General features: G+C 40.2%; 1 protein-coding gene across 1 annotated transcript; it reads right to left on the minus strand.

Annotated features, from left to right (window-relative positions):
- Nucleotides 1-3,138: 3,138 nt before the first annotated feature.
- On the minus strand, nt 3,139-27,508 carry LOC129178830 (src substrate cortactin-like). Its single transcript, XM_054771425.1, has 15 exons — nt 27,363-27,508; nt 25,302-25,410; nt 25,112-25,185; nt 24,905-25,034; nt 23,459-23,569; nt 22,342-22,396; nt 19,605-19,715; nt 18,998-19,108; nt 17,837-17,947; nt 10,305-10,360; nt 10,160-10,229; nt 7,822-8,069; nt 6,871-6,985; nt 6,668-6,733; nt 3,139-4,986 (listed from the first exon to the last, which is right to left on the minus strand). The coding sequence occupies exons 2-15, from the start codon at nt 25,383-25,385 to the stop codon at nt 4,847-4,849; spliced, it is 1,482 nt and encodes a 493-aa protein (XP_054627400.1). The 5' UTR covers nt 25,386-25,410; nt 27,363-27,508; the 3' UTR covers nt 3,139-4,846.

Genomic DNA, 27,508 nt, shown 5'->3' on the forward strand with positions numbered 1-27,508 from the left:
GAACAACAAAACAGAAACATCATGAAGAGAACTGAAAAAACATCGATATCATCACGGAGGCATTCCATACGTATCCATACAAATACTTTAGCCTTGGTATCAAGGCTATCGACTCCAATTATGACTGCGGCCGGGATGCAGCTTCCATTTGAGGCCATTAGACGTCATTACATACATTTTCCACTAGAGGGCAGTGATGTGTCGCCGTAATGTTGCTCGTCGATTTTTCGCTCCTACATTGAAGATGAAGAGCTAAAAGTACTGTTGTTTGCACAAGGAGGTTTTTAATCGTACATTACTACCAGAACCAACCCAAGAATAGAATATACACACATCAATGTTTCCATCTAAGCCTTACCTAGTTGTAATACAGTACATTATATTGCCGACGGTGCAAAAACACAAACGTAATAGCAGTTCCGGTTCGGGCCGGGAGGCTTCGGTTCGAGGGTATTAAAATCAAGCCAAACCAAGCACCAAACACGCATCAGGAAAGGTTGTTGTCCATTTTGTTATATTCTTTTTTGCTCTCTTCTCATTCAATGTTTCCAAAAGTCCACTCAGGAGTAGTGTTGATCGTGTTTTTACTTTTTGTATTTTTATGCGTTTGTGTAGCCCCGCTCCTCGAACCAGGTTTCAGCTGTTGTGACAGACCACGTACAAACCTGCACTGCATGTTGGCATTCCAAATTCCATACTTTTACTTATTCTACATAATCATAGTTGTTTTTTAATCATAGCATCTTTTTTTCATAGTTTGGCTGTTCCAGCGACTTAACTCATTTGCGATTTATATGTCAAATATGTCTAAATATAACAACATGTTTTTAAATGTTAAATCTTACTGATATGAACCAAGGAGTGAACATTACCGTCGACAGCCGCGAGGGGGCGCCCTAGGCAAGAATTGAATGGCTTCGGTCATATGAATGACATCAGGAGCTCGGTGAACTTGCTTCTTGGACACGCTGTCTTGCTATGTTCATTTAGCCTATTCGGCTGAGATGAAGAGTTAGTGCAGGGGTGTCCAAACTACTTCCGGCAGGGGCCACATCATGAAATATGAAAGGATGCAAGGGCCACTTTGATATTTACTAAAGCAACATCTGTACAGTACTTGTAGATATGCTAAGAAGTGACATATATTTCAAGAAATTACTGCAGCTCAGCTTGTGATAGATGAAATGCTACTAAAATTATATTTTATTCTCATAAAATTGCCACTTATTTCTCTTAATAGTTTGTCTTTATTTTCGTAAAATTATAGTTGTTTTATCCATTTCTGCGGGGGTTTTTCCCAATTACAGTATTTAAACTTTTCTCTTGTAAATTTTTCCATAATTATGAATTGGAATTTCATACCTTTTTCCCCACCATGATTTACCAAAAATTACAACTTGTTTTGTTTCTCATATTACAAGTTTTTTTTAAGTAGTTTTTTTCTTTAATATTTCAACTTTATGCTAGTAAAATTACATTTTTAGTCACATTACCATACTTTATCCTCGTGACATTACTTTTTTTTCGTGTTTTGTTTAGTTTTCTTGTTGAATTATATTTTTAGAATGTGCCAATAAAAGTGCCACAAATGGCCCCCGGGCCACACTTTGTACCCCCTGTGTTAGTGTGTTACATTAACATAGCGGACACCTATTCAGCCTGTTCTGAGTGCTATTGTGTAGTTAAAGGGCTCATTCAGATTGTTTGACATGAAGTTGTCTGTGCGTTCATGTGAATGTGACGAAGACACTCGCATCTTCTGCTGTGGCAGGCGACAGTGCGCAGGAATACGGTGGGAGACGAATACATCACGCCAAACGTTCTGTGAGGTCTGATTTTTTTGTGATGCAAATGTTTTGATCTTTTGAACGCGTATTGTTTTGAGAAGCCAAAGTCTTTACTTAATTGTCCCCAGCAACTAAGTGGAACTACGTTCCTCATCACGGAAATCTGACCAGAACTGGACTTAGGAGACCAAGTGGGGGGTAAGTCTCTGTTATTGGATTATAATGTGGATGGGGATGTCATACGTACAACGTCATGTCGAAACATCTGAACTATCCCTTGGAATAACCTGCCTTTCCAGATTATTTTGTGAAATAAACACATGTGATTTATAGTCCAGTACGACTTTACCTTGTCATTTTTTGACTGGTGCAACTTTTATTGTGGAAAGAAGGGTGATAAGAAATAGACAAGCGTACCATTCATGTTATTTATTGAAAACCAACAGGGGTGACGTGACTCAAGCAGACAGAAATACAGATAAAAAATAATGCATTTGAAAAGGTCACTTTATTATTATAAAACCCCAAAGATGACAAGACTCAAAGTCCTCACACACGCGCATGTACGCACACACACACACACACACACACACACACACGTACGCTACACAAGCAACCTGCAGTCTGCAAGAAACATTTAGTACACGTCTGCAGTGCAGGTGCATCTTCATGTGACATGAAGTGGACGCCTCATTTGGTCGTGATGATGAGAGACGATCATCTCCTGAACGGTCGCAATTGAACCTCATGTCAATGATAAGAAACACATCAAAAGCGAGCATTCAAAACAAAAATCCGCAAAAAGACATGTCCACAGCCAAAAAAAAATCAAATAAAATAAACAACAGGGAATAAAAATGTTTTCAAATCTCCTGTCAAAGCGTCATAAATGGTGATTTCTCTGTACATGATTCCAAGCGTAGCATCGATAATGATCAATAACAACCCGATAGCATCAGCTGCAGTGTCGCCTTAATGATTTGCCCAAGTGGCCCCTTGATGCTGTGAACAATACAAAGCTAACTTGTACAAGTGATGTGATGGTGGATTCAAAGGAGATGCGCTTACTGCATGAACCTCAAACCTCAAACGTAAGGTTGCTATCAAGAGCTTCCACTTCGCAGGTTCTATCCTGTGCAACACAGCAAACTACGATGGACAGCCCAAGAAGGGAGGAGGGTTAGCAGCTTCTCGGTCTCTTGTGGATGGACTGGATGAGTTGCAGCCAGCATCCTTGTTATATCTTCTATCAACGCTCATTTGAGACATTACAGCAGATCCCCGCTTTTGGCGAGCGTTGCATTTTCAGACCACACACACACCAATGGCAAAGAACTAGGGTCATTGAGACGGCTATAAAAATGTCACCAAAAAAAAAAAAAAAAAAACGCTATCAGGAGATCTGCCTCACTCACCGTGCCACCGAAAATGACCAGGACATGTGGAGCATACGATGCAACTGCACCACACAAAGTACACACTTACACATGCACAACACGCAACAATGACTTCACACCAGGGGTGTCCAAAACGCAGCCCGTGGGTTGGAGGGGGGGGCTTGCGGCACATACTAAAAATATAATTTAACAAAAAAACTAAAACAAAAGCGGCAGCAAACATGGGCAAATCAGCTGTAACTTTACAAGAATAAAGTCTAAATATTAAGGCAAAAACGCTGTAATCTAACGAGAAAAAGTCTTAACTTTATGACTAAATTTATTTTTTTTAAAAGTTGTAATAGTGAGAAAAACAAAAAACAACAAATTTGTCATTTTTGGAAAATTAGGTTGTGGAAAAAGTTAAATTATGCGGATAAAGTCAAAATATTATGGGAATAAAGTCAGAATTATGAGAAGAAAATGGACAAGTAAGTTGAAATGGAAAAAACAGCTGTCATTTTATGAGAATGAAGTCAAATATTAAGAGACAAAAAGTCGTATTCTAATAAGAAAAATATACATTTGACCAGACTACACTTGGAATATTATGAGGAAAAATAATAGTCATTTTATTAGCATGGAGGTGAAATATTAAAGAAAGAAAATCAGAATTAAAAAGTCAGAAAGAAAAACAAAAAGTTGTAATTTTGGGGAAATTAGGTTGGGAAAAACAATGATAATATTATGGGAATAAAGTCATGATATTACATGAAGAAAATGTACACAGATTAGAAGAGAGCTGAAATATTTTATAGAACTTGTTAGCATATCTACATGTGCTGCTTTCCAATATATCAAGTGGGCCTTGCCTCCTTTCATTTTTCACTATGAGGCCGTCACTGGAAAAAGTTTGGACACCCCTGCTGTATACTAAATCATAAGCCCCCACTCGCGCATGCGTGGGATTCCTAGCATGCCCTGCGGGTTATAAAATACTATTTTTTGCAAGTATATTAGTGTGTAAGCATGTTGTGGTACAGTTGCATTGTGTGTTCCATGTGTTGTTACTTATATTTGACGACACTGTGAGTGAGGTAGGGCTGAATATTATTATTATTATTATGATTATTATTATTATTCACTGCATAGAAAAAACACCTCCTTAAGCAAGTTTGACTACTTTCAGTGCAAATGAGTTTTCTACCAATAAACGGCCTAATTATGGCGATTACAAGCACAACATGTCAGGTTTTTCCATAAACAACAAGGTCATCTGCAAGTTTGCAGGGTCATGAAAGCTGAATTGCGCACGTGTGGGCGGGCATCCACTGTATTGTCACAAAGTGGTCTTTGGTAAGACTAAACGTTCCCCTCAAACCGTAGCAGCACCTGATCAGCACTTTTCATGCTTCATTCTGCAGATGAGCCAATAAGTCTTACAATGCAGCTCGTGGCTGCAAGGTGGAAACTCTGACATATTCTATGTCGTCCTGCAGGACAGAGGAATCAAGTTGGGGGGGTGGAGGATGGAAAAGGAGCAAAAGAAAGCTACTAGAAGACCTGAGATGTCTCGCACAGTGTTGAAGCACTAAGATATGGAAAGGAGAGAAAGAGCAAAGCATGAAACGGTGAGAGGATTGGAAAGCGTCTACTTGTTTGCCAGGGTGGGAGGGGGGGATATCATTGGCTGCGCACTTCCACGTAATTAGCAGGGAAAAGACCATAAACCCCTCTGCACATGCCTCGCCACCAGCCCTCGTCAATCATCTCGATGTTGGTGATGACCTCATCGGGGTCAAAGGAGATCTCGTCTTCGCCGGCTACACAGAAAAAGGAAGATTAGCGATGCATGTGCTTCAACACAAAACCATGAGGGTATCAATGTACACAAATCAATATTATAGCTGAAATATGCTACCACCTACTGAAATACAGCGGGGTGGAAGGTGTTTGCCCCCTTCCTGATTTCTTTCTTGCTTTTTTTGCATGTTTGTCACACTTAAATGTTTCAGATCATCAAACAAATGTAAATATGACTCAATGACAACACAACTGAACACAAAATGCAGTTTTTAAATGAAACTTTTTATTATTAAGGGAGAAAAAAAATCCAAACCTACATGTCCCTGTGGGAAAAAGTGACTGTCCCCCAAACCTAATAACTGGTTGGGACACCCTTAGCACCTGCAATCAAGAGGTTGCGATAACTTGCAATGAGTCTCTTACAGCGCGGTGGAAGAATGTTGGCCCACTCATCTTTGCAGAATTGTTGCAATTCAGCCACAATGGAGGGTTTTCCAGCATGAACCGCCTTTTGAAGGTCATACCACAGCATCTCAATAGGATTCAGGTAAGGACTTTGACTAGGCCACTCCAAAGTCTTCATTTTGTTTTCTTCAGCCAATCAGAGGTGGACTTGCTGGTGTGTTTTGGATCACTGTCCTGCTGCAGAACCCAAGTTGGTTTCAGCTTGAGGTCTCAAACAGATGGACATTCTCCTTCAGGATTTTGTGGTAGATGGCAGAATTCATGGTTCCATTTATCACAGCAAGTCTTCCAGGTCCTGAAGCAGCAAAACAGCCCCAGACCATCACACTACCACCACCATATTTTACTGATAGTATGCCGGGGGGGGTTTTATGAAATGCAGCGTTACTTTTACGCCAGATCTAATGGGACACACACCTTCCAAAAAGTTCAACCATTGTCTTGTCAGACCACAGAGTATTTTCCCAAAGGTCTTGGGGATCATCAAGATGTTTTATGCAAAATTGAGACGAGCCTTAATGTTCTTTTTGTTCAGCAGTGGTTTTCGTCTTGGAACTCTGCCATGCCGAGTGTCTTTCTTATGGTGGAGTCATGAACACTGACCTTAACTGAGGCAAGTGAGGCCTGCAGTTCTTTGGATGTTGTGGTGGGGTCTTTTGTGATCTCTTGGATGAGTCGTCGCTGCGCTCTTGGGGTCATTTTGGTTGGCCGGCCACTCCTGGGAAGGTTCACCACTGTTCCATGTTTTCGCCATTTGTTGATAATGGCTCTCACTGTGGTTCGCTGGAGTCCCAAAGCTTAAGAAATGGCTTTATAACCTTTTCCACACTGATACTGTAGATCTCAGTTACTTTCTTTCTGGGGGGGCAATCACTTTTTCACACAGGGACATGTAGGTTTGGATTTATTTCCCTTAATAATAAAAAGTTTAATTTAAAAACTGCATTTTTTGTTCAGTTGTGTTGTTGCTGACTAATATTTTAATTAGTTTGATGATCTGAAACATTTAAGTGTGACAAACATGCAAAAAAATAAGAAATGAGGAAGGTGACAGACACGTTTTCACACCACTATATATACATATGATACCATATATACCATTCCAACATTGCTTCAAGACAAAGCTTACTATATGTTTACCTTGTTGATACCAACAGTAGATCAGCTCATTGATTATTGATGAATCAATACACTGAGCACTAAGACTACAGTATTTTACTGAAGCAGCCTCACCTGCTTGGTAGTCATACAGGGCAACAGCTGTCATCCCGAGGTCCTCCACATACTCGTACTGCCCCTCTGCAACACAGTTAGCATTTGTTTAAGTTCAATGGTTACTAGTTGGGGTATTTTAGCACCCAAAACAGCTGACACTCTGATGAAACTATTGATTATTCAAAGAAAAGTGAATGACTGCTAGAAAAGTGTGTGTGTACCTTCAGCAGGGGTCTGGTAAAGCTCTTCCTGCTGCGTGTAGTCACTCTGTGGTTCAGCTTCATAAAGCTGCGCTCCGTTCTCCTCAGCAGCGTCATAGGCAGAATCATCTGTGTTCTGAATGAATGAATGAATGCATTTAAGGAATTGTTTTTGGTGGCATTGAGTATTTTACAGTGACTGACAGACAACGGCAGTGCTGAGATGTGTACTGGTGGTCTTCCCTAAACGGGCGTATGAAAGCGGGCCCATAAATTAAAAACATAAATTTTGTTCCATAAACACGAGACTCGCTTGAGAACTAGTTACAGCGCATGCAGTGGAAGAATACACTCACACGCAGCTACACTGAGGAAGGATCATGTTTTGCACTTTATTATGTCTCGCAAATGTAAAGCAGGCTCTTCTGGTGAGAATGTGCCAAGTAGAAGTAAAGCCATCACCATGGAAGGGAAAATGAGCGTCATAAAAAGCTCACAGAGAGGAGAAATACCCACCAATATTGGACACTCGACTGTCGTCATCATTATTAAAGATAAAGATAGTATTGTAACGTCAATCCGGACGTTGAACAAATGACAAGGAGCTGTTTGATCAACAAACTCTTAATTGCAAAAACAAAAAAGGCTGCACCATGCCAAAACAACATCAGCAAACTAACTGTCCTCTCTGCATGCAGCCATCTTTACACAAACGCACACGGCCTCAGAAATCACAAGACTGTGAACTTCCTCCTGCCAGTAATCCACAGGTATAAAGGTAAGGAATTGTTCTTTTTTTATTGGTTTTATTTAATTCTTGTACCTAGTGTTTTTGTTACTGTATTTTATGTCATTCATGTGTTCGCACCTTGCTCAGGGCCACCTGTATTGGAAGGAGTTAATGTTGCCAAAAGGTGTGGAAGGGATCAATGAATGAGAGAAAAACTGTATGAACAAAGGTTTGAAGCCTACCTGGTATGTTAGAGAACCAGAAGTCTGGACTGGTGGAGTTGGGCTCGGAGTGGGACTGGGGCTGGCATTTGGTACCGGGGAGGGAGCTTTGGCCCGCTCTTCTAATTTACGACGTGCCTCCTCTTGTTCCTGCTTCTCCTTGGCCTGTCGACGTGCTCGCTCCTCTTCAGCTCTCTTTCGGTCTTCTTCCTCCTTCTGCCTGGCAATATTCTCAAACTGGGCCTTAATACTTCCTGTGCTGCTGCCAGCTGACCAAAGAAGAAATGGGGAAGTGAGATAGTTTATCACTTTCCACTGCATGGCATCGGCTCAGCTTTACACTCTATCGACTCTTTTCCACTGCATGGTACCTACTCAGTTTTAAACGCTACCGACTCTTTTCCACTGCATGGTACCTACTCCGCTTTACACGCTACCGACACTTTTCCACTGATATGGTACCGACTCCATTGGCACACTTCTAGAACTTTAGGGGGGCAGATCGATTCAAATATTGATAGTATCGATAGCAAGGGTAGTATCAGTATTGGATTGATACAAGCGTGACGACATCAAAGGATTTGCATGAGAGCCAATAGTAGTGGGGTTTTTTTGCATTACAGTAATACCTCATTTATGGTGGTTAATTGTTCCAGACCGACCGTGATAAGTGAATTTTCATGAAGTAGGATTCCTTATTTGATGTATTTTTGTTGTAGTTTGTTGTTGTAGTTTTGTTATTTTTATGTGGTGGTGCTATAAATGTGTTCCCTAGGGTATCTGAGTGGTGGGCGGACAGGAAGTGACATCAGAGTTGAGTTTTAGCTTGGGGTGGGTTACTACAACAAGATTAGTCTGTATTTTTATTAGGGGGTGTCCCGATACAACTTTTGCCCTTCTGATCTGATTCTAATATTGCAGCCTTGAATATCGGCCCATACCGATATCAATCCAATATCAGCACTGATCATACATACTTTTATTACTTGTTTAGAATGTTAGAAAAGGCTTGATCAATTGATATCACTCAAGCAGCAAACAATAGTCTCTGTTTTCTCCTACAGCCAGATTTTTGCCGTCCAGTAGAAGTCTCTCACTTTGCAAATGTTATGTTGTGTTGCATGTATTTCAGTGTTGCAAAAATTCTTCTTCAAATGCACCATGATGTTGGTCATATTAAACCTCTCCAGTTCTGTGCCTTCAGGGGAAACCTGTCCATGACAAGTCTTGCACTAAGCTGCAATGTCTTTTTCGGCCTTTAATAAAAACCACAGTCAGACTCCTTGTTAAACACGCTAGCACACACTGTTGTGATCATGTGGGCTCTGCATGGTGAATAGAATTGCTGATGATGGGCAGAAGTGCTGGTGAGGAGTCTGCAATGGACTGCTTGTATCAGAGTGCCAATATCGGAGATTTTACATGCAGGCCGACACCCCTAATTTTTATTATGGATTATTGTGCCTGTTGTGAGATCATTCAAACTTGCCATAAAAGCCTGTTGTTCCAGTAATCAAGTCTGGTGCTTGTGTGTCTCACCGATCATTACAGTAACATTACTGACACCTAGTGACCAGTGTACAATACTACATATCATCACAACGTCTTTGAATGCTTCTTCTGAATGCCTTATTTGTATTTGATTTCATTTTGCCATTTTTATGCTTCAAAATGCTTAATTTATGCAAGAAATGCGTAAAATTTGCTTCAATACGCATATTTTTTGCCGAATAATAGTCCACCTTCAAGCACCAAACGGCATAATTTATTCATATATTGTTGAGAAAACGTGATGAGCAAAGCAGCAACATTTTAACTGCGAAATGGCGAGGGACAAATATTTTGTTCAATTGCTTGTACTAAAAGGAATATTGTACTTGGTTGAAATTGTCTTATATTGTTTTATTGATATATTGTTAAATTGCTCACAAATGAGTTACTTGAAAAAAAAAAGTTTTCTTTGTTTAAAATAAACAAAAAAATAAAAAAAATTTAAGGCAAAAATCACAAAACTAAATTTGCAATGTGGTTGCTCATTTTCTGAGCACATATGTTATCGGGGCGTAATTCCAACATAAGCTTGCCCTGTTGCTGTGCTTTAGTTCTGATGCTGCAGTGGTCACACTCCACAGGCCCCATTTTGTTGCTGTAGGTATCATGGAGCCCGTAAATTATAAATAAAAAACGTCTACCTCCTGGGACCAACAGCCATTTGTCATAATCGAAATATAACTTTTGTTTGCTACCAACTGATGCATTCAATGCAGTGCAATTTCATCCAGCTGAGCCAAGATGGTCGTGTGCAGTGGAAAATCTGTGGCTTTGAGAATGTGACGGAATAGATAGTGCAGATGCTTACCAGCCTCCACAGGTCTAGTTTTCTGGTAAGATGGTTTGGGCTTCTCAACATCCTCAAACGTTCCTGCACTCTGTAAAGCAGAAAGAGACATGTGACCGTAATCTACACAAACATGGCTGCAACAAAGATGCAAACATAAAAGTACCTTATCCATCCGATCATTCTGGACACCAAACTTCCCTCCAAAGCCCTTGGAGTAATCTAGCGGGAGTAGGGAAGAAGAGAAGAGATGAGACGGGAGCATTTTACTTGAACCCTATTAGATCAACCACAGTCAGTATCCAAACTTCTTTCTCCAAATAAATACGTGTCATTACATTTGGCACTTGAAAGAATGAATTGAGCCAACATACAGTATTCTACTAAATTAGACAATTATCAAGAGGGCTTTGTAGGGGACCTTCAGAGTTCAGATGAAGCAGACTGTGGTTGAATGAGTTCACAAAAGAAAAACATGGGCTCATGCAAACCTGTCGAAAGGAGGAACAGAATAATGCAGAGCAGAAGGACAATCTTATAAGCCAGGCGCTTGGTAGGGGGTCAAGCAGCCAATGTGCTTCATTGTCTGAACTGAAAATTAGACTTTGTCACAGTAGGAGGGCTATACAGTACAAACTGCTGCACTGTGGCCATACACTATCATGTATCATGCATATTTGCAACTATCGTGCAAAAATCCCCCCATGAACAAAAGAAAAAGGAACAAGAAGCATTATGGCAGTGCTTGGCTAAAACTTTTTTTTTTCTAAACTGTTACATCATTCCAATGACTTTCTGTCAGGTCTATCTGCAAACAATGCTTGTGTCCTTGTATTATGTACATGGCTATTTTAAAGCAATGGATGATGGCCTTCTGTTACCAAGACCCTACAGTAGATTGACAAAAGAAGACCAAACACATCAGATCTCCACCTACAGATGGCACTACAGTACTAGTAAGTAGGGTTCAGACTAGGATTTCTCAGTAGGCAAAAGTACCATCAGACCAGCATGAGACCAGTGTGCACCATAACAATAAGGTGGGATACTAATTAACCTACAAATTCACTCAACTCAGACCTGCCAACTTTGAAGAATGTTTTGAGTGTCTCTTCCCACCAGCCCCCTACTCCAACTTGCGGAGGAGGCACTATGATATTTATATTTTATGTTTTTTTTAAATTGTATTTATAGGCTAAAAAATGTCATACATATATAAAGACAAAGCTTTGTGTTATTAGTTAATATCAACATTCCTGCCTTTTCTTATTACATAATTCCTTTTGCTCTATTTTCCCATTTTTTTCTTTTATTTGATTTAATTTGTACAATGTGCTGCGGGCCATTAGCAAACCAGCCATGGCCCACAAATGGCCCCTGGGCCGCGCTTGGTATATGTAATAATACTGCTACTACTAATAATAATATATACATATACACACACACACACACACATACATATATATATATATATATATATATATATATATATATATTCTCTATGTATATAGTGGGGAGGTAGATTATTATTATTATTTACATATTGACCACAATTAATTTGAAATAAAATATCTATCAAATATCATACAAAACGTTTCACTACACTTTATTTTGAAAAACATGCACCGGAACCCCCTGTCTGCCCTGTTGGCACTTGACAGATAAGGAGTGAAAGAAAAGGCAGAGAGAAAGGCATTTAAAATTACTTAATGCATTTGTTGTTCAAGCCTGTCAAAACAACTCTAATGTTGACATTACCGACCGTAAATTGAAATATATAGAGTTTTTTAAATGCCACAGCGATGCAGCAGCAGCACGAAAAAACGGCGGCAGTCTGCCTCCCATATCGCCACCACAGTTTAAAGGGGAGCACCTGCTGTCAGAGACAACTAGTTTGATGGTACAGTGGATTAATTATTCTTGACATTGTGTAATTTCTGGCATTGGTAAGCCTCTATAAACAATGCTGTGTGCATCTGTGCTAGATACTTGATGGAGTGTAACAGAAAAGTGAGTGCAGCCCAGCAGAGGTAAGGTTTATCTAAAAAGTGAGCAAGTACTTCATATAATAATGCATGGTCATTCCAATGAAAAGGAGGCAGGGGAGATCAATAACTAAGAATGGGTATGAAGCTGAGGAGATGTATTTTGCCTGAGGAAGGCAAGGAGCAGTTAGGGGGTTGTGAAACGGGAAGCAGGATTCAATGTGTTCAGGAAAGGATTATGCCTTTCTGGGACTCATGCTTGGCCAGGCTCTCCTTGTGCTCATAGCCCAGGGCACACTGGTCCTGCTTCTCCACCTCTACCCCATACTGCCCTCCAAACCCACGCTTATAGTCTGCAACATAACACACACAAATATACAAACACTATACAAGACAGATACACAACAGCACTTCTCACAGGACTGATAGAGACTCACACTCAGTAGTTACAAATGGAGCACCAATATAAGATGATGTGTTACTGGCAGCAATTAGTGTCTGTAAATAAACATGTCTTCCTCCAACAGGTTTCCCACGAAAAATATCAATTTCATCTTGTTTCATACCCTGCATGTTCTTCCAAGTAATAATAATTCAGCTAAAATCCATTTTCCCCCACAGAGATGAGATCAGTAGGTAGAAAGAGTGCAAATGTGGTACAGTGAATCCCCACAGAGTCACAAAAAACGCTCTCATTCACACTAAGCCAGTAGTAATGAATACATAGTAGAGCTGTCACAAATTTTAACAAATGTTAAAAAAATTGTCATTAATTACGTTAACATTTTTAGCATATTTAACGCATGCACATCATGTCAAGCCACACCTCTCTGTTATGACGGCAGAGGAGGTACAATAGGTCCTCACTCAACCACACAGGGTTTGCCGCTCATAAGTCTAAATTACTGTAACTTCCGGTATATAAGCTGCTACTTTTTTCTTAAACTTTGAACCCGGTGGCTTATACAGTGGTGCGGCTAATTTATGGCTATGTTCGACTCACTTGACATCTCCTTTACTTCAGAACGAATGAAAAGTAATCTTTAAATATTGCGCCGCTCGTGAGTCAGTAAGGAAACGGCAGCTCTTTCTTTGGCAGGAGCCAATCACAAGCTGTAAGTGAACTCACAACGTGCTTGTCAACCCATTGGAAATTGCAAGTTGTCATTACTTAATATAACAGTCTGACTCATGGTGTCATCTTACAAACAATGCAAAAATCATCACACAAAAGTAGCGCCGCATTTCAGAAAAAGAACATATCAGCAGTAGTAAAATATGGTGGTGGTAGTGTGATGGTCTGGGGCTGTTTTGCTGGTTCATGACGTGAAAGACTTGCTGTGATAAATGAAACCATGAATTCTGATGTCTACCAAAAAATCCTGAAGGAGAATGTCCGGCCATTTGTTCGTGACCTCAAGCTGAAATCAATTTGGGTTCTACAAACGAAAGAAACTGTACAACACAGGTCTGGCAGCAGATGCACAACAACAAGGATGGAAGGCCAAGGTCTATCCAGCTGAAGTAGGATGCAGAGGTTTTGTGGTTCCTCTACCATCAGAGCTTATGAGAGACCTTGGCATTCATGGACAGGCTCTGCGACAGACAATAAGATCAGACTCTGAAGCGGCCGAAAGTAGCAGCCAGTGGCTATGGATCAAGCGCAAGGACACTTGCTGGGCTCAAAATAGAGGGGGGCACACACCTGGGACGCCAGGTGTTGCCGATGAGCTCTCTGGAGGTATCATGGGCCTTTCAGCAGGCCTATCATTGAAACACCAATGAAGGAGGGTACCCACCTGACAACCCTAAAGAAGTTTTAAACCCACCCCCCTCCTTCCTGCCCTTACCCAAGGGTGGGGTGTGGGGGGAAGGGGGGAGGCTGAGCAACGACCCAGTGGGCGGGGCAGTTTTTTTTGGTCCCAGGTCGGAACCTTACTGCCTAGCTCATTGCGCCATTTTGTGTTCAGTTGTGTTGTCATTGACTAATATTTAAATTTGTTTGATTTGAAAAGTGTGACAAACATGCAAAAAAATAAGAAATCAGGAAGGGGGCAAACTCTTTTTCACACCACTGTATATGTATCTCCAATTCTCAAACATGTCTTTAGTCTGTTCGTCATCAGAACGACACTTCCTCATTAATTCAAATGTTCTGCTACTATTAAAAAGACGAGCGTTAGCGATTTTCAGACAAGTGCAGTATATTTAAGCTTAACATGAATTTTCAGTTCATTTGGAGCTGTAAATACAGCTAATACATTTAATACAGTTAATGTCATTGAGCTTTCTGTTCATAAAATACAGTAAATATGGGCATATTTCACACATGGTTGTAAATGGTGATTAATCATGATTAATTAATTTACAAACGTGTTAATTTTATTGAAATTATTAATCATTTGACAGCCCTAAAAAATATGTGATCATATAACATAAAATGTCGGCATAATACATAACTGTTGCATATAGGACATGTTGGTGTGAGGTTTGAACGGCTGCGCACACTTCATACTGATACCGATACAGGCAGCAGGTCTTCCCTCAAACTACCGGTAATGCTGTGTAGTGAACACATTATGCTTTTTTTTTTTTATTATGACACTAATGGATGCATTTCACAAATAAACAGTGTTTGTGCAAATACTTCAATATGCAATACAACTTATCAAAAAAGTGCCAAAATGCTGCGTGTGACTGCATGAGGTGTGATATTAGATGTAATTATTGAAGGACGACACCTTACTATCCCCCTAAGACAAGCAGGACTTTAGTTTTGGTTTTCCTTAGTTTTGACGCAATATCCTGTTTTGTGCTCTTATTTTGGGTTTCTGTTTCCCGTTTAGCGCAATGTGCAGCTGCTTTGGGGTCGCTGGAAAGTGTGTGCAGCGGTACCTGTTTCTCATTAGTAATCAGCACTACTATTTAGTGGGGATGTCCCGATCTGAAGTTGATATCGGCTATCGGGCCGATATCAGCAAATAAGCAATTATCGAATTACAGCCTGAATTTAAAATCTCCAATATTGGCACTCCAATACGAGCAGTCGATTCCAGACTCCATCCCAGCACGTTTATCCAGCAGCAGCCAAATAGAACCTACATGATCACAACAGCATGTGCTAACATGCTATGAAAGTAGCATGTTAGTAGGAGTGATGTCGTCCGTGTGGCAGTATTTTTTGTTAAAGTCCGAAAAAGAAGCTGCAGCTGAGTGCAAAACTTGTTATGCACAAGAGCCAGGCAAGTTTACTACAACTCATCATGCATTTGAAGCACCATCACAGGGAAACTCCCACAGGAGTCATTAACTACAGGGTTGGGCATCGACTCTCAAGCATCGATGGGAGCCGGGTTTAACATTACGATTCTCTCGGGATCGTTTCCTAGTTTCAATGCCCACTTTGCCGACTGGAAGAAAGAGTAGTGAACACGAATAAAGACGAAGCCGGCGAGCACCAGTGAAGAAGATGCAGCTACAAAGTTTGGCTTGACTTCATAAAAAAGAGCAGTTGGCTCAGTGCAACATTTGCAACACAAAGATATCATGCAAAGTAGGAGGCACAAGCAACATGATTAATATTCACACATTCATGGTGTAGAAATAACAGAGTAGCTCGTCTTTGCTGCGCTACACGGACTGATGTGGAAGTTCGGTGTAAATAAGGGACAGGAGCTACGGCTACTTTATTTATTTGCACAGTACATCTCTATTAGCAACAGTCAAGGGACCTTCTCAACTCACACAAAACACTCAGCCATCAAAATAAGAGCGCTTTGGGCGATATCCTGTTTCATTGTGTTAACAAAATAAGGGTGTCATATAAAAAGTAGCATACACCAACAATCAGGCAGCAAAGTATATTACTTTTAAAAAGTAAACATCTTTTGAGAAAGTGTACTCCTGTAAAAAGAAACATTTATATACAAGTTGAACCGTTTATATCCCTGTTGAAAATAGCCCTGTAATAAAATCCTAGTAATGTTGATAAACAGTTCATATCAAACAATTCATGGAGAAGTTAAGATATTTCATCCAAAAAGTTCGGCTGCATGGTTTAAATAAGGGCATTTAAACCATGCAAACTTTTATGACTCTGCCTCTTAAAAGCATCCGAATCGTGAAGTTAGCAACCGGGATTAAAACGAGCAATTGGAATCGGAATTGTTAAAATTCAAACGCTGCCCAACCCCAATTAGCTACAACAGAAAAAAGCCAGCCCCTGTCAGTGGTGAGTAATGTTGAGTTTAAACGCTTCATTGCTTCATTGAGCACCTCAAACCTTGCTACATTATGTCTAGCTGCCACTAAAAAGTTGATAAAACCATACCCCATAAAAGGAGAAAATGGGTCATTTTTCATTCCACAATACAAAATAAGTCATAAAAGTGTATAAGATTCATGCTGATTTCGGATCAATATCGGTATCGGACTATTTCAAGGCTGCAATATCGTATCTAAGATTGGGCATCAAGCATCGATGGAAACCGGGATTAAAAATTTGATTCTCCCGGAATCATTCATTTTTTAAAATTCCGATGCCTACTTTTGGTGATCGACCAGACCGCCGACCAGAAAAAATGGCCGCATAACACCAACAAAGAAGAAGTCATGTTCATCCACTTCAACCATGGACAGTGTGCGACGGCACTTGAAAGTTTAATTGAAATTCTGTAACAAAAATGGTCGGTATTTGCAATGCCATCATATCATGCAAAGGAGGGTGCACCAATAACATGATTAAACACCTCCGGATTCACGGTGCACAAAGTGTACTGTTTTTGACGCACTACACCAGACTTCTTCCAACCAGTCAGGTAAGTAAAACAATTAATTGCATCAACCTTATGCAAACATTGAAGCAACAAACAAATTATACTTAATACTGTGAATACGGTGGCCAACTCAAATATCCAGCTAACGTAAGTCTGTGTACTTTTTCCACAGATAAACGACTTGACGTTTAAGCTAGCTTTAGCCAGGAAGTTGACCAGACGTACTTGTTGGATATTCTGCACGCAGGTTAGTAGGAACTCTAACCTTTGTCTATTCTGCATCATAAGATACTCTCCAACACATTAACAATGGGATATGTGTAATTGTTTTCCATGAGCTTTTCAAAAATAAAAATAATTTGTAAACGTGCACTCCTGTTTAAAGAAACTTCAAAACATTTATGTTCAAATTCAATGGTTTGATATTTATACACTGGTTGAAAATAGCCCTGTGAGAAATTCATAGTAAAGTAATTCATAAAAAGTTCATACTGTATAGTATCGGAAGTGAAAAAGTTGTATCAGGGCACCCCTGCTATTTAGGCCGCATTACATGCAAAGAGCAAAATGCTTACACTTTACAGTCATTGCAAATTGAATATTTACAATCTGATAGCCAAAGTTGGAAATCCACACAGCAGACATACTGAGCTTGTTACTCATGTGCGGTTAACCTTATCGGCAGAGAAACCAATGCCGATATGGTCCGATAATATAAACTGATCAATTTTTCATAGGAATGAGCCCATTGGATCTCAAAAAAGGAGGGGTTGACCATGTACAGTGTGTCGATGTTGACTTAAGCGGACACCACGGCTGACCAGGACTTGATGAGTTTCTCAACAAAGATGAGTTGCCGACATAAGGAAATCTTGTTATATAACTTGTTTAAATGTAACAGTCGATATACTGTAACTCAACTCAGACAAATGTAGTACCTTTCTGGGATTCATGTAGCTGCAGTTTCTCCTGGTGGTCCCATCCCAGGGCAGATTTATCCTGCCTGTCCGTCTGCACGCCGAATTTGCCTCCAAAGCCTTTGACATAGTCTGCAGAAACACACCAAACACATGACTGACTCATTAAATCGCCTTTGGAGTGCATGCCTTCTCTTTCCCTCATCGGCACATGTGCCATTGTGTCAAACAGGACAAGCTAGCTGCTTCAAGGGCTAACTTACAAAAGACAAGTAAGTATAATCAAGTGGAGGCTTTGGGAATAAGCCTGCAGAAATAGATTTCTCCAAATGTAAAATCAGCACGGCAAAATAAATAAGAAAATAAGTATATGATCCTCTGTTTGAATATATCTTCAAGAATTCTACTATACCCTCAATGTATCTCTGATGCTTAACAGCTTTACTTGTGTTTTTTGTCCACTGAAACACCCGTAAAGCACTAAATGGGATATTTTTCCCAGGCCGAAATACAAGTTTTAAAATACACAATATATGGCTGCCCACAGAAATGTTTTGCATTTATTATTTGAACAACGTTGTTATCTGCAAACTACAGCTGGCCAAGCAGGCAGGCACTTAAAAGTATGTCAGACAAGCAGCGACAGGTAGAGCTGCTGCACTGTGCTGCGCTGCCTTTTTTAAAAGTCCAGGCAGGTCTGGACAGACCACATTGCATTTCATTCGGAGACGCACAAAACGACACATTAGCAATGGGGTTACCAGTGCACAAAACTGTAAATATAAATTCTAGATCACATCTAATCAGCCAGTAGTGATCAGCGTTCCAGTGTGCCCTGTTGCTTGTTCAAATGCACATTTTTATCACACACTTGTATGTGATTATACACTGATTGTTGCCTCCAAGTCTGGGTCTATGCATTTTGTGTCACAGTGTTTTACAATTACCAAGAGGCATAGGGCATTGCATCGCTCAGTTCATGCTAAAAGACCAGACAGGACAGCTCTACTGGCTGTCCTATGACAGATGAACAGCTACTGTATGCAGGTATGGTTTAGTTTACAGGCTCATAAACTAAACCATGCTGTTCTGTCATAGGACTATGAATGTATTGAATGCATGAATGCAATGTTCCTTAAGTATCAAATGTCATCTTTTTAAGATCTGAGCAATGATACCGACCTTTCTGAGACTCATGCCTCTCGGTTTTGCCCTGGTACTCGAAGCCCACAGCACTCTTGTCGACTTTGTCTGTCTCCACGCCAAACTTCCCCCCAAAACCTTTGGCATAATCTGATGATGACCACAACAAAGAGGGTAATATTAGGAAGAACAATGAAAAGGTAAGACAGGAAGACGATTTCAAATCAGAAAACACATTTTGACAGAGTAGATGGGTTTGAATGCACTGTATATGAGAAGTTCACGTACTGTGTTTTCTTCCTAAGGTAAGTCACACCTGGTTATACACTATGTGCGCATGCGATAAAATTGTGCATGCTCAAAATTTTGTTCTCTCTCATCTTTTGGATGATTTTATTTCCAAATCCATAGTAATGTTGATGCAAATGCTGCAAAGAATCAATATGCTCTGGCTTTTTGCTAGCATCAAATGCTTAAGAAAGTCTCAATTTGAATAGGTAATCAAAGAAAAACCAACAGGAAAAAAACATATCATGTATGGAGCTCTCTTGAGTCTTGTTTGTGTGTGTATGGAATGTTATTTCTCCATGTCTTCAGTGGTTAAAGTGAATACAAAGCAGGAAATACCAATAATCAATCGACAAACCTTTCTGGGACTCGTGTTTCTCGGTTTTGCCTTGGTAATCGAAGCCCACCGCACTTTGGTCTACGCGGTCAGCCTGAACACCATATTTCCCCCCAAAGCCAGTGTTGTAGTCTACAGAGCAAAACATGGGAGCAAGAGTCAGCCCAAAGGGTGAAGTAGCATAGAAGAAAATTCAACTCCTAAGAGTTTAATTTAAGAGCTGATAACTTGCCATTTGCATGGTTTTCTTGATAGTAACCAAAATCATTTAAAGGGATAGTTCGGATTTTTTGACATGAAGTTGTATGACATCCCCATCAGCAGTGTAGTACATCAACATTGACTAATACCACCCCCCCCATCCCGCGAGTCCAGTTCTGCTCGGGTTTCCGTGACGAGGAACGTAGTTCTGCTCAGTGGCTGCGTCCATTTTAGTAAAGAGTTTGGCTTCTCAAAACAATATGTGTTCAAAAGAGTAAAAAAATCAGACCTCACAAATCCCTCAGAGTTATATTTGTCTCCCGCCTTATCCCTATGCACTGTCGCCTGTCCATTCTTGTGTATGTGATGAAGACGCTCACATGTTAAGATGACCGCGGCGCTCCGTCGCGGAAGACGACGCATGCGTGTATATTTTTTCTGTTTTAGTTGTTCTCATTATATCTTAGTCGATCTTACCTTGTTCTTATTTGTTGTAACCTGTTTTTATTCTTATGAAGCACCTTGGGCACCGTTGGGGTGTTGTAAGGTGCTATACAAATAAAATTTGATTTGATTTTATTTGAAGATGCGAGCGTCTTTATCACATACACACGAATGGACAGGCAGCAGTGTACAGTGTATGGTAGGAGACAAATACAACGGCGAGCGATTTGTGAGGTCTGATTTTTTCAGGGATGCATTTTTGTGATGCAAATGTATTACTTTTTTGAACGAATATTGTTTTGAGAAGCCAAACTCGTTATTTAAGTGGCCCCAGCAACTAAGTGGAACTACGTTCCTCGTCACAGAAATCAGACCAGAGTTGGACTCACGGGACCAAGTGGGGGGTAAGTCATTAAATCATTAAAATGAATAAGAAACAGGGGAAAGAAGGGTGGCCATTTTTTCCCATGACTCTACAGTATAGGCTACATTTTCACTCAAATGTATTCAAACACCCACTGTAATTTATATTTATTTACAAAATGTAGAACCCTTTCAATAGATGACCACTTTTCAATAGCGACTGTTTGCAGTTCTGGTTGTGTTAAGATACATTTACCTCCAAAAGTATACAAAAAGTTCCACTATTTTTGCTGTAGACTGAAAACATTTGTGTTTGACATGAATAAATAACTATTAGATCACCTGAGATAATTATCGGGCCGATCGATATGAGGAATGACGACATCAAACCAATAAATCAGATAACATTAAAAAATAGTTCAATTTTTTTTTTTTTTATGCTCCAATGAGGCCAGATTGCCCATGCTATGCTGTTTGCTGTTTGTCAATACCATACAGCCTGTTGTAAACTTCCCCTGAGCTCACTGTAAACAAACCATGGAGTCGATCGTGTGGGACGTCTTCACTTCGTCAGAGGAATGCTCTGTATTCCACAAGGAGAGGAAAAAAAAACATTGACCTTCAGCACATCAAACCTTATCAGCCACCCGAAATGCCAACATTGCTAAAACTGTGTAGCGTGTGTCTTTTTTCTGTGTACTTTTTCAGAGAAAACATGTATCATTCACCCTAAGTTTGTAATAATTAATTAATAATAAAGTTTAAAATTGACTGCATTGTACATACAGTACATTGTATATGTACCTGTAACGATGGTGCAAGATGGTGGCACCTGCAGAGCCGCATACCGTCACTCGCCGCTTGAGAGGGGGATTGAGGTGGCCCCACAACAAAGGAAGCATGGCTGTCGCGCTAGCCTGACAACCAGGCTAAAGGCTAGACGATGTCTCCAATTCATTGATAATTACCATCCATTAGTGGTGAGTACCAATACATTTTAAAGCTTAAAATGTGTTCAGTAAGTGTGTGAGGCATATTTAGCGCAGCAACTTGGATGGTGCTTCTATGCATTTAGTTTAGCTTAGGGGTTGAGCCGTGTATCAAAATGTTTTTATGCACTGTTTGTCTGCTCCAGTAACCTAAAAATCAGGTATTCCATAACAATTAATGCTACCTTCTAAGTTGTGTATCAGATCCAGATGTAAATACCTGGAAATAACGGCTGAAATATTGATCTGTTGTCTCATATTCATACTTTGAGGTCAAACCCAAACATTTTCAGTCTACAGCAAAAATAAAAGGAATTGTGTAAAGTTATGTTGAGTGTATATAAATTATAATAATAATATAAATTGTTCTTGTTTTGTTATACAGTATGGAGTCTATATCGAATCCAACTTCTGTCTGCATGTCAAAACAAAACAGACAATATACAGTATAAATGCCAAATAACACGTACACTGTGCTTTAACGCTTCATGTCCTAAAAATATGCAAAACGACAACTGACAGTAGCATAGAGAACAAGCAGAAAACGATGGTAAGGCTGGCATCTGCTAATTGCAGAATTGTAAAAACAGTTCGCTGTAAACGGCTGGTACCGTCTAAATACAGTGGGGGAACGCAGAAAAGTTCAAGCAAATATGATAACCAAATAAGGCAGGCAGACAGGAACACACCCAGATAAGACTGCAAATTTCAAACTGTAATCTGTGGCTCAGACTCAAACAGCAAGCAAGTTTCAACATCACCTTTCTGTGAAGCATGCTTCTCTGTTTTCCCAGCATACTCAAAGCCAACCGCAGACTACGATGAGAGCAGAAAAGTGAAGACCGTAATTAGACAAAACACTTCAACTTTTATACCAAGTAATGACAATGCTTGATCAGTTTTTTTTCCTAGATATTTTTATTTAGAAAAAAACAAGTGTGGTACATAACTTTAGTAATTAGGTCATGTTCATAATTAAGTATTTTGCATATGTAATCCTTCGTTTGTCGCGATGAATTGCTTTCAGACCTGACCGTGATAAATGAATTTCTGCAAAGGATTCTTTATTTATAAATTAGGTATTTTCAAATTTAGAGCATAGAAAACCTGTTTACCACAGTTTTTAACATTATTAGAGCCTTCTGGAAATAAAACAACATATAAAAGCCTGTGTGTCTCACCAAATATTACAGTAACACTACTGACGTCTAGTGACCAGTGTAGAATTCTACATATCATCACAATGTCTTTAAATGTGTCTTCTGAATGCCTTATATTGTATTTTAATTAATTTAGCCAGGTTTATGCTTGAAAATGCTTAATTTAGGCATAAAATATGTAAAATGTATTTCAATGTGTATATTTTATGATTAATAGGCTGTTTTCAACCACGAAACAGACATCATTTATGAATTAATATATTCTTTTAAAACCGTGATAGAGTGAAGCCGCGAAATTCTAAGCATGAAGTGGCGAGGGCTTAGTGTAAGCATTTATTTCGACAACTGCTTTGTCTCGGTGGGGAAGTTGCATTGTGTGTTCCACATGTTATTTTTGTTGCACGTGAGTGAGAGAGCCGATTGGTTTGATGCCTTTTTGTTAGTTTGTGTTAAGAGGGTCAAAATATTTGTGACTTTTTACCTTGTGAAATTGTATGTGCTGTTTTTAGTCATTGGCGGGCGGTCTGAGGCGGGTGGTATGAAAAGGCATCCCCCACCAATAGTGGAGATCTACTATCTACACTATGGAGTCAATAAAGATCTAGAATATTTCAACAAGTTTATTAAATGTTTTGTATTAAATGTTTTGTATTATTTTACTGTGACTGTGATTCTTCCACATAACTCATGTTGGAATTCACGAAGAAACAAGAAATACCTGGTCAACACGGTCAGCTTGAACACCAAACTTCCCTCCGAAGCCTTTGGAGTTATCGGTCTGGGAGCAGTGCTTAGATAACATGCTCTGGTAGTCATGGCCTACAGCAGACTGTCAAAACACACAGATAGGTCAGAGCTCAAAGCTCAAAAGACAGAGTCATCCAGGAAAATGTATGACCATGTTTGACTGCAGTGATGGTAAAAATGTGAAAAAAAGAAGGGAGGGGGAAAATAAAAAAAAGAGCAATGCCAGCAGTTAAAAGTGGTGACATCTGACTCGTTGGAACGCTCCACACACACACACACACACACACACACACACACACACACACACACACACACACACACACACACACACACACACACACACACACACACACACACACACACAGAGTGATATAAACATTGCTCACTCATCACATTGATGATGCAGTGGTTGGACACATTCGAGACAAAGGAAAGGACGCCACTGCTTGCTGGACAAGATCACTGAGCGTGAAACTCTCACACACACACACACACACACACACACACACACACACAGCTCATTTACCTCATGTCAGTGAAATAACTGACTTAATGAGACCTCAAAAGCAAAAAACTAAGACTAAAAAAATTATTATCTTGAGCTGGATGGTAAGCTTTAGTTCTTCATAATATTAAAAAGCAGAAAGAGGAAATTGGGGATGTCCCGATCCAATCTTCAGGATCGGGATCGGCAGCCGATCCACTGTATTTTGAAGATCGGATAATATCGGCTTCCGCCACGAGATCGGGCCGATCCGGCTGCGGTATAACTTTCGGAACTGTGGGCCACACACAAATATGGTAGGTGCGGTAATGTGCATATTCTAAATCAAACCAAAAATTGATCTACATCCATATTATCAAATGATTCGTCCTACCCTAAAAGTATTTTGCACGCCCATTTTTTCCAATTTTATCTTTTATTGGATAGGCTTTTATTAGATCAGTGACCTGACTCACATGGTTTGTTACAAAAGCCAAACAGTATCATTGGTCATGCTGGTATGTATCTCCCACCAAAAAAAGCAAAAGACGTCAATAGACGTCTTCGGCAGTCAACTTTACTTTTTGAAAAGAAGTCTTTGGCAGTGAAAGAGTTAAGCTAGGTGGTTGTGCAGAGAGTCATTACAAAATTCTGTAGACAACAAAAGACACTGCTCACTGCTAGGAGAGAAGACCGGAGAGACCACTCTACTGCTGCTTCTAAGATACAGCTAGATTTAGCATTTAGCGTTGAACTGTCGTTAGTCTGACTAATATTTTCATGCTATTCCTCCTCCACTGGTGAGTTGATAAAGCTTCCTCTATCATCTTCTCGGCCTTTTCAGGTGCAAGCTGGCTAAAGTCCAAGAGAACTTGATAAAGAGTTGAGTTGTTTGACAAAGACGGGGTTCCATGAATGCGATGTTTCCTGTACCTTGTCCATGCGGTCCTGCTGCACACCAAATTTCCCTCCATATCCATGTGAGGCCTTGGGCATGTTGTCCAATTCCTTCTGCTTCAAGCTTGTATGCTCTGTTGACACCGTATTGCGCAGGTGGTGGATACTATTCCAAGAAAGCAAAGTCAGAGACACATTTAGGACTGGCCCTTGCATTCTAAAAAAGCCCAGGAAATGTCTTACTTTATGTGCTCCTGGTGTCCTGAACCAGCCACTGTCTTAGCACCCCAGCGTTGCTCCTTCTCGGATACATCATTCTAGAAATCCAAGGGAGGGGAAAAAAAGATCATTGGGAGCCAGGCAAACTGTGACAAGGACAATCACTGCTTTCGGCGAGAAAAACAGACGTGAGCAAAGATGACGTTCCATGTACCTCAAAGTCGGGGTCAGTCTCCCAGTCGTCCCCTCCATCATCTACATCCACCTTGATGGACTGTCCTGCTGCTGCCTTCCACATCTTTACTGAGCCTTTGCCAAACACACTGGAAGAAGGACAAGCCTTCATTATGTACAGTAAGAAAGACAGAAGCAGAAGAAAAGCACACTTCTGGGTAGGTTCAGATTTTGCATCAGCTGTGCAGAACATTGCGTGAAAAAGTATATTAATTGTGTTCATCAGAACATGTAAGAAATGTGTAGACTTTTTTTCATTTTATTGACAATCAGTACACAGAAATCCATTAAATTCTATATATCTTACTGTATGATTTAATGTGATTTGAGTGAGTGTACTGAAACCTGAAAATATGAGACAAACAAAAAATAACATAGTATTACATAATGAGGTTTGGCTAAAAATCTAATCCTGGCATAAACGTAAGTTAAATGGTCATTTGGGAGGGCTAAGAGTAGAGCCGCTGCTCCTTCACAGTGTTCATGACTCCACCATAAGAAAGACACTGGGCAAAATCAGCCTGCATGGCAAGGTTCCAAGCCGAAAGCCACTGCTGAAGAAAAAGAACATTAAGGCTCGTCTCAATTTTGCCATAAAACATCTTGATGATCCCGAAGACCTTTGGGAAAATACCCTGTGGTCTGATGAGATAAAAGTTGAACTTTCTGGAAGTTGTGTGTCCCATTAGATCTGGCATTAAAGTAACACCACATTTCAGAAAAAGAACGGCATACTAACAGTAAAATATGGTGGTGGTAGTGTGATGGTCTGGGCCGTTTTTCCTTTATTGGAAAAACGGAAGACTTTCTGTGATAAATGCAACCATGAATTCTGCCGTCTACCAAAAGATCCTGAAGGAGAATGTCCAGCCATCTGTTTGAGACCTCAAGCTGAAACCAACTTGGGTTCTGCAAAAGGAAAATGATCTAAAACACACCAGCAAGTCCCCCTCTAAATGGCTGAAGGAAAAACAAAATGAAGACTTTGGAGTGGCCTAGTCAAAGTCCTGACCTGAATCCTATTGAGATGCTGTGGCATGACCTTAAAAGGTGGTTCATGCTGGAAAACCCTCCAATGTGGCTGAATTACAACAATTCTGCAAAGATGAGTGGGCCAAAATTCCTCCACAGCACTGTAAGAGACGCAAGTCTTCGAAAACGCTTGACTGCAGTTGTTGCTGCTAAAGGTGGCCCAACCAGTTATTAGGTTCAGGGGACAATCACTTTTTCACACAGGGCCACATAGGTTTGGAATTTTTTGCTTCCTTAATAATAAAAAGACTCATTTAAAAACTGCATTTGGTGTTCAGCTGTGTTGTCACTGACCAATTTAAATTTGTTTGACGATCTGAAACCTTTAAGTGTGACAAACATGCAAAAAAAATAAAAATCAGGAAGGGGGCAAACGCTTTTTCACACCACTGTATATAATATAGTACAATGTGCTTGAACTTGTGTTCTATTACACTGTCAAATGAAGTGAAAATAAATGTCGGATCTGCACAAAATCGAAGAGTGTCGACGCAAGCTCTGAGACATGAACTTCTTCTCACCTAAACAGGACGAAAATCCAGGAAACAAGTTTGTGTTACTTCATCACAAAGCTACCTCTACACCACAACCACACCCATCTGCAAATCACACACAAACACTCAACATTTGTCATCTTTCTGACCCAATTAAGAATGACTTGGGGAAAGTCAATACATTTTGGAAGCGAGAGGTTGGGCTGTTCCAAAGAACAATCATTTTCCCAGTTAATAAATATGTTGTGTAATCGGCAATTAATACCAGCAAACACTGGAATAGCTTGCAATTATGTCCACACATGTGGACTCGCAGCGTTAGTGCGGGTTTTTAATGAGCTGACAGCTACGGAATTGTGTGCGCCTGTTTGTCTGTCTGCGGTATTTCCTGTTCCAGTTTTCCACTCCGCTAGCTCGCTAAGCTAACATGCCTCCTGGAATGGAATGACTGAGTCGAGGCAAAGTCCGCCTAATTGAACCTTTTTTTTCAATCAAACGAAGAGTTCGACGCTCACCGTCCACGACAAACAGAGCTCCGTCCAGAGTCCAGTCAGTGAAATCTGTCCTGGTGAATAGAAAATGTGTTCACACCCAAGTCTGATGTGGAGATGAAGGCTATTGGGATCTTCTTCCTGTTCTCCCAGTATCCAGCAGACCCAAT

Source organism: Dunckerocampus dactyliophorus, chromosome 3 (assembly GCF_027744805.1).
Source record: "Dunckerocampus dactyliophorus isolate RoL2022-P2 chromosome 3, RoL_Ddac_1.1, whole genome shotgun sequence".
NCBI classification, from domain to species: Eukaryota; Metazoa; Chordata; class Actinopteri; order Syngnathiformes; family Syngnathidae; genus Dunckerocampus; species Dunckerocampus dactyliophorus.

Bases quoted from the DNA above. Each gene is read 5' to 3' on its own strand.
- LOC129178830 (XM_054771425.1), bottom strand. From the start codon at position 25,385: ATGTGGAAGGCAGCAGCAGGACAGTCCATCAAGGTGGATGTAGATGAT. The intron at 22,397-23,458 runs GTATTTCTTGTT...CTCTCATCGTAG, and splicing joins AAGCTGACCGTGTTGACCAG to TCTGCGGTTGGCTTTGAGTA. The intron at 10,230-10,304 runs GTACTTTTATGT...TCTGCTTTACAG, and splicing joins AGAATGATCGGATGGATAAG to AGTGCAGGAACGTTTGAGGA.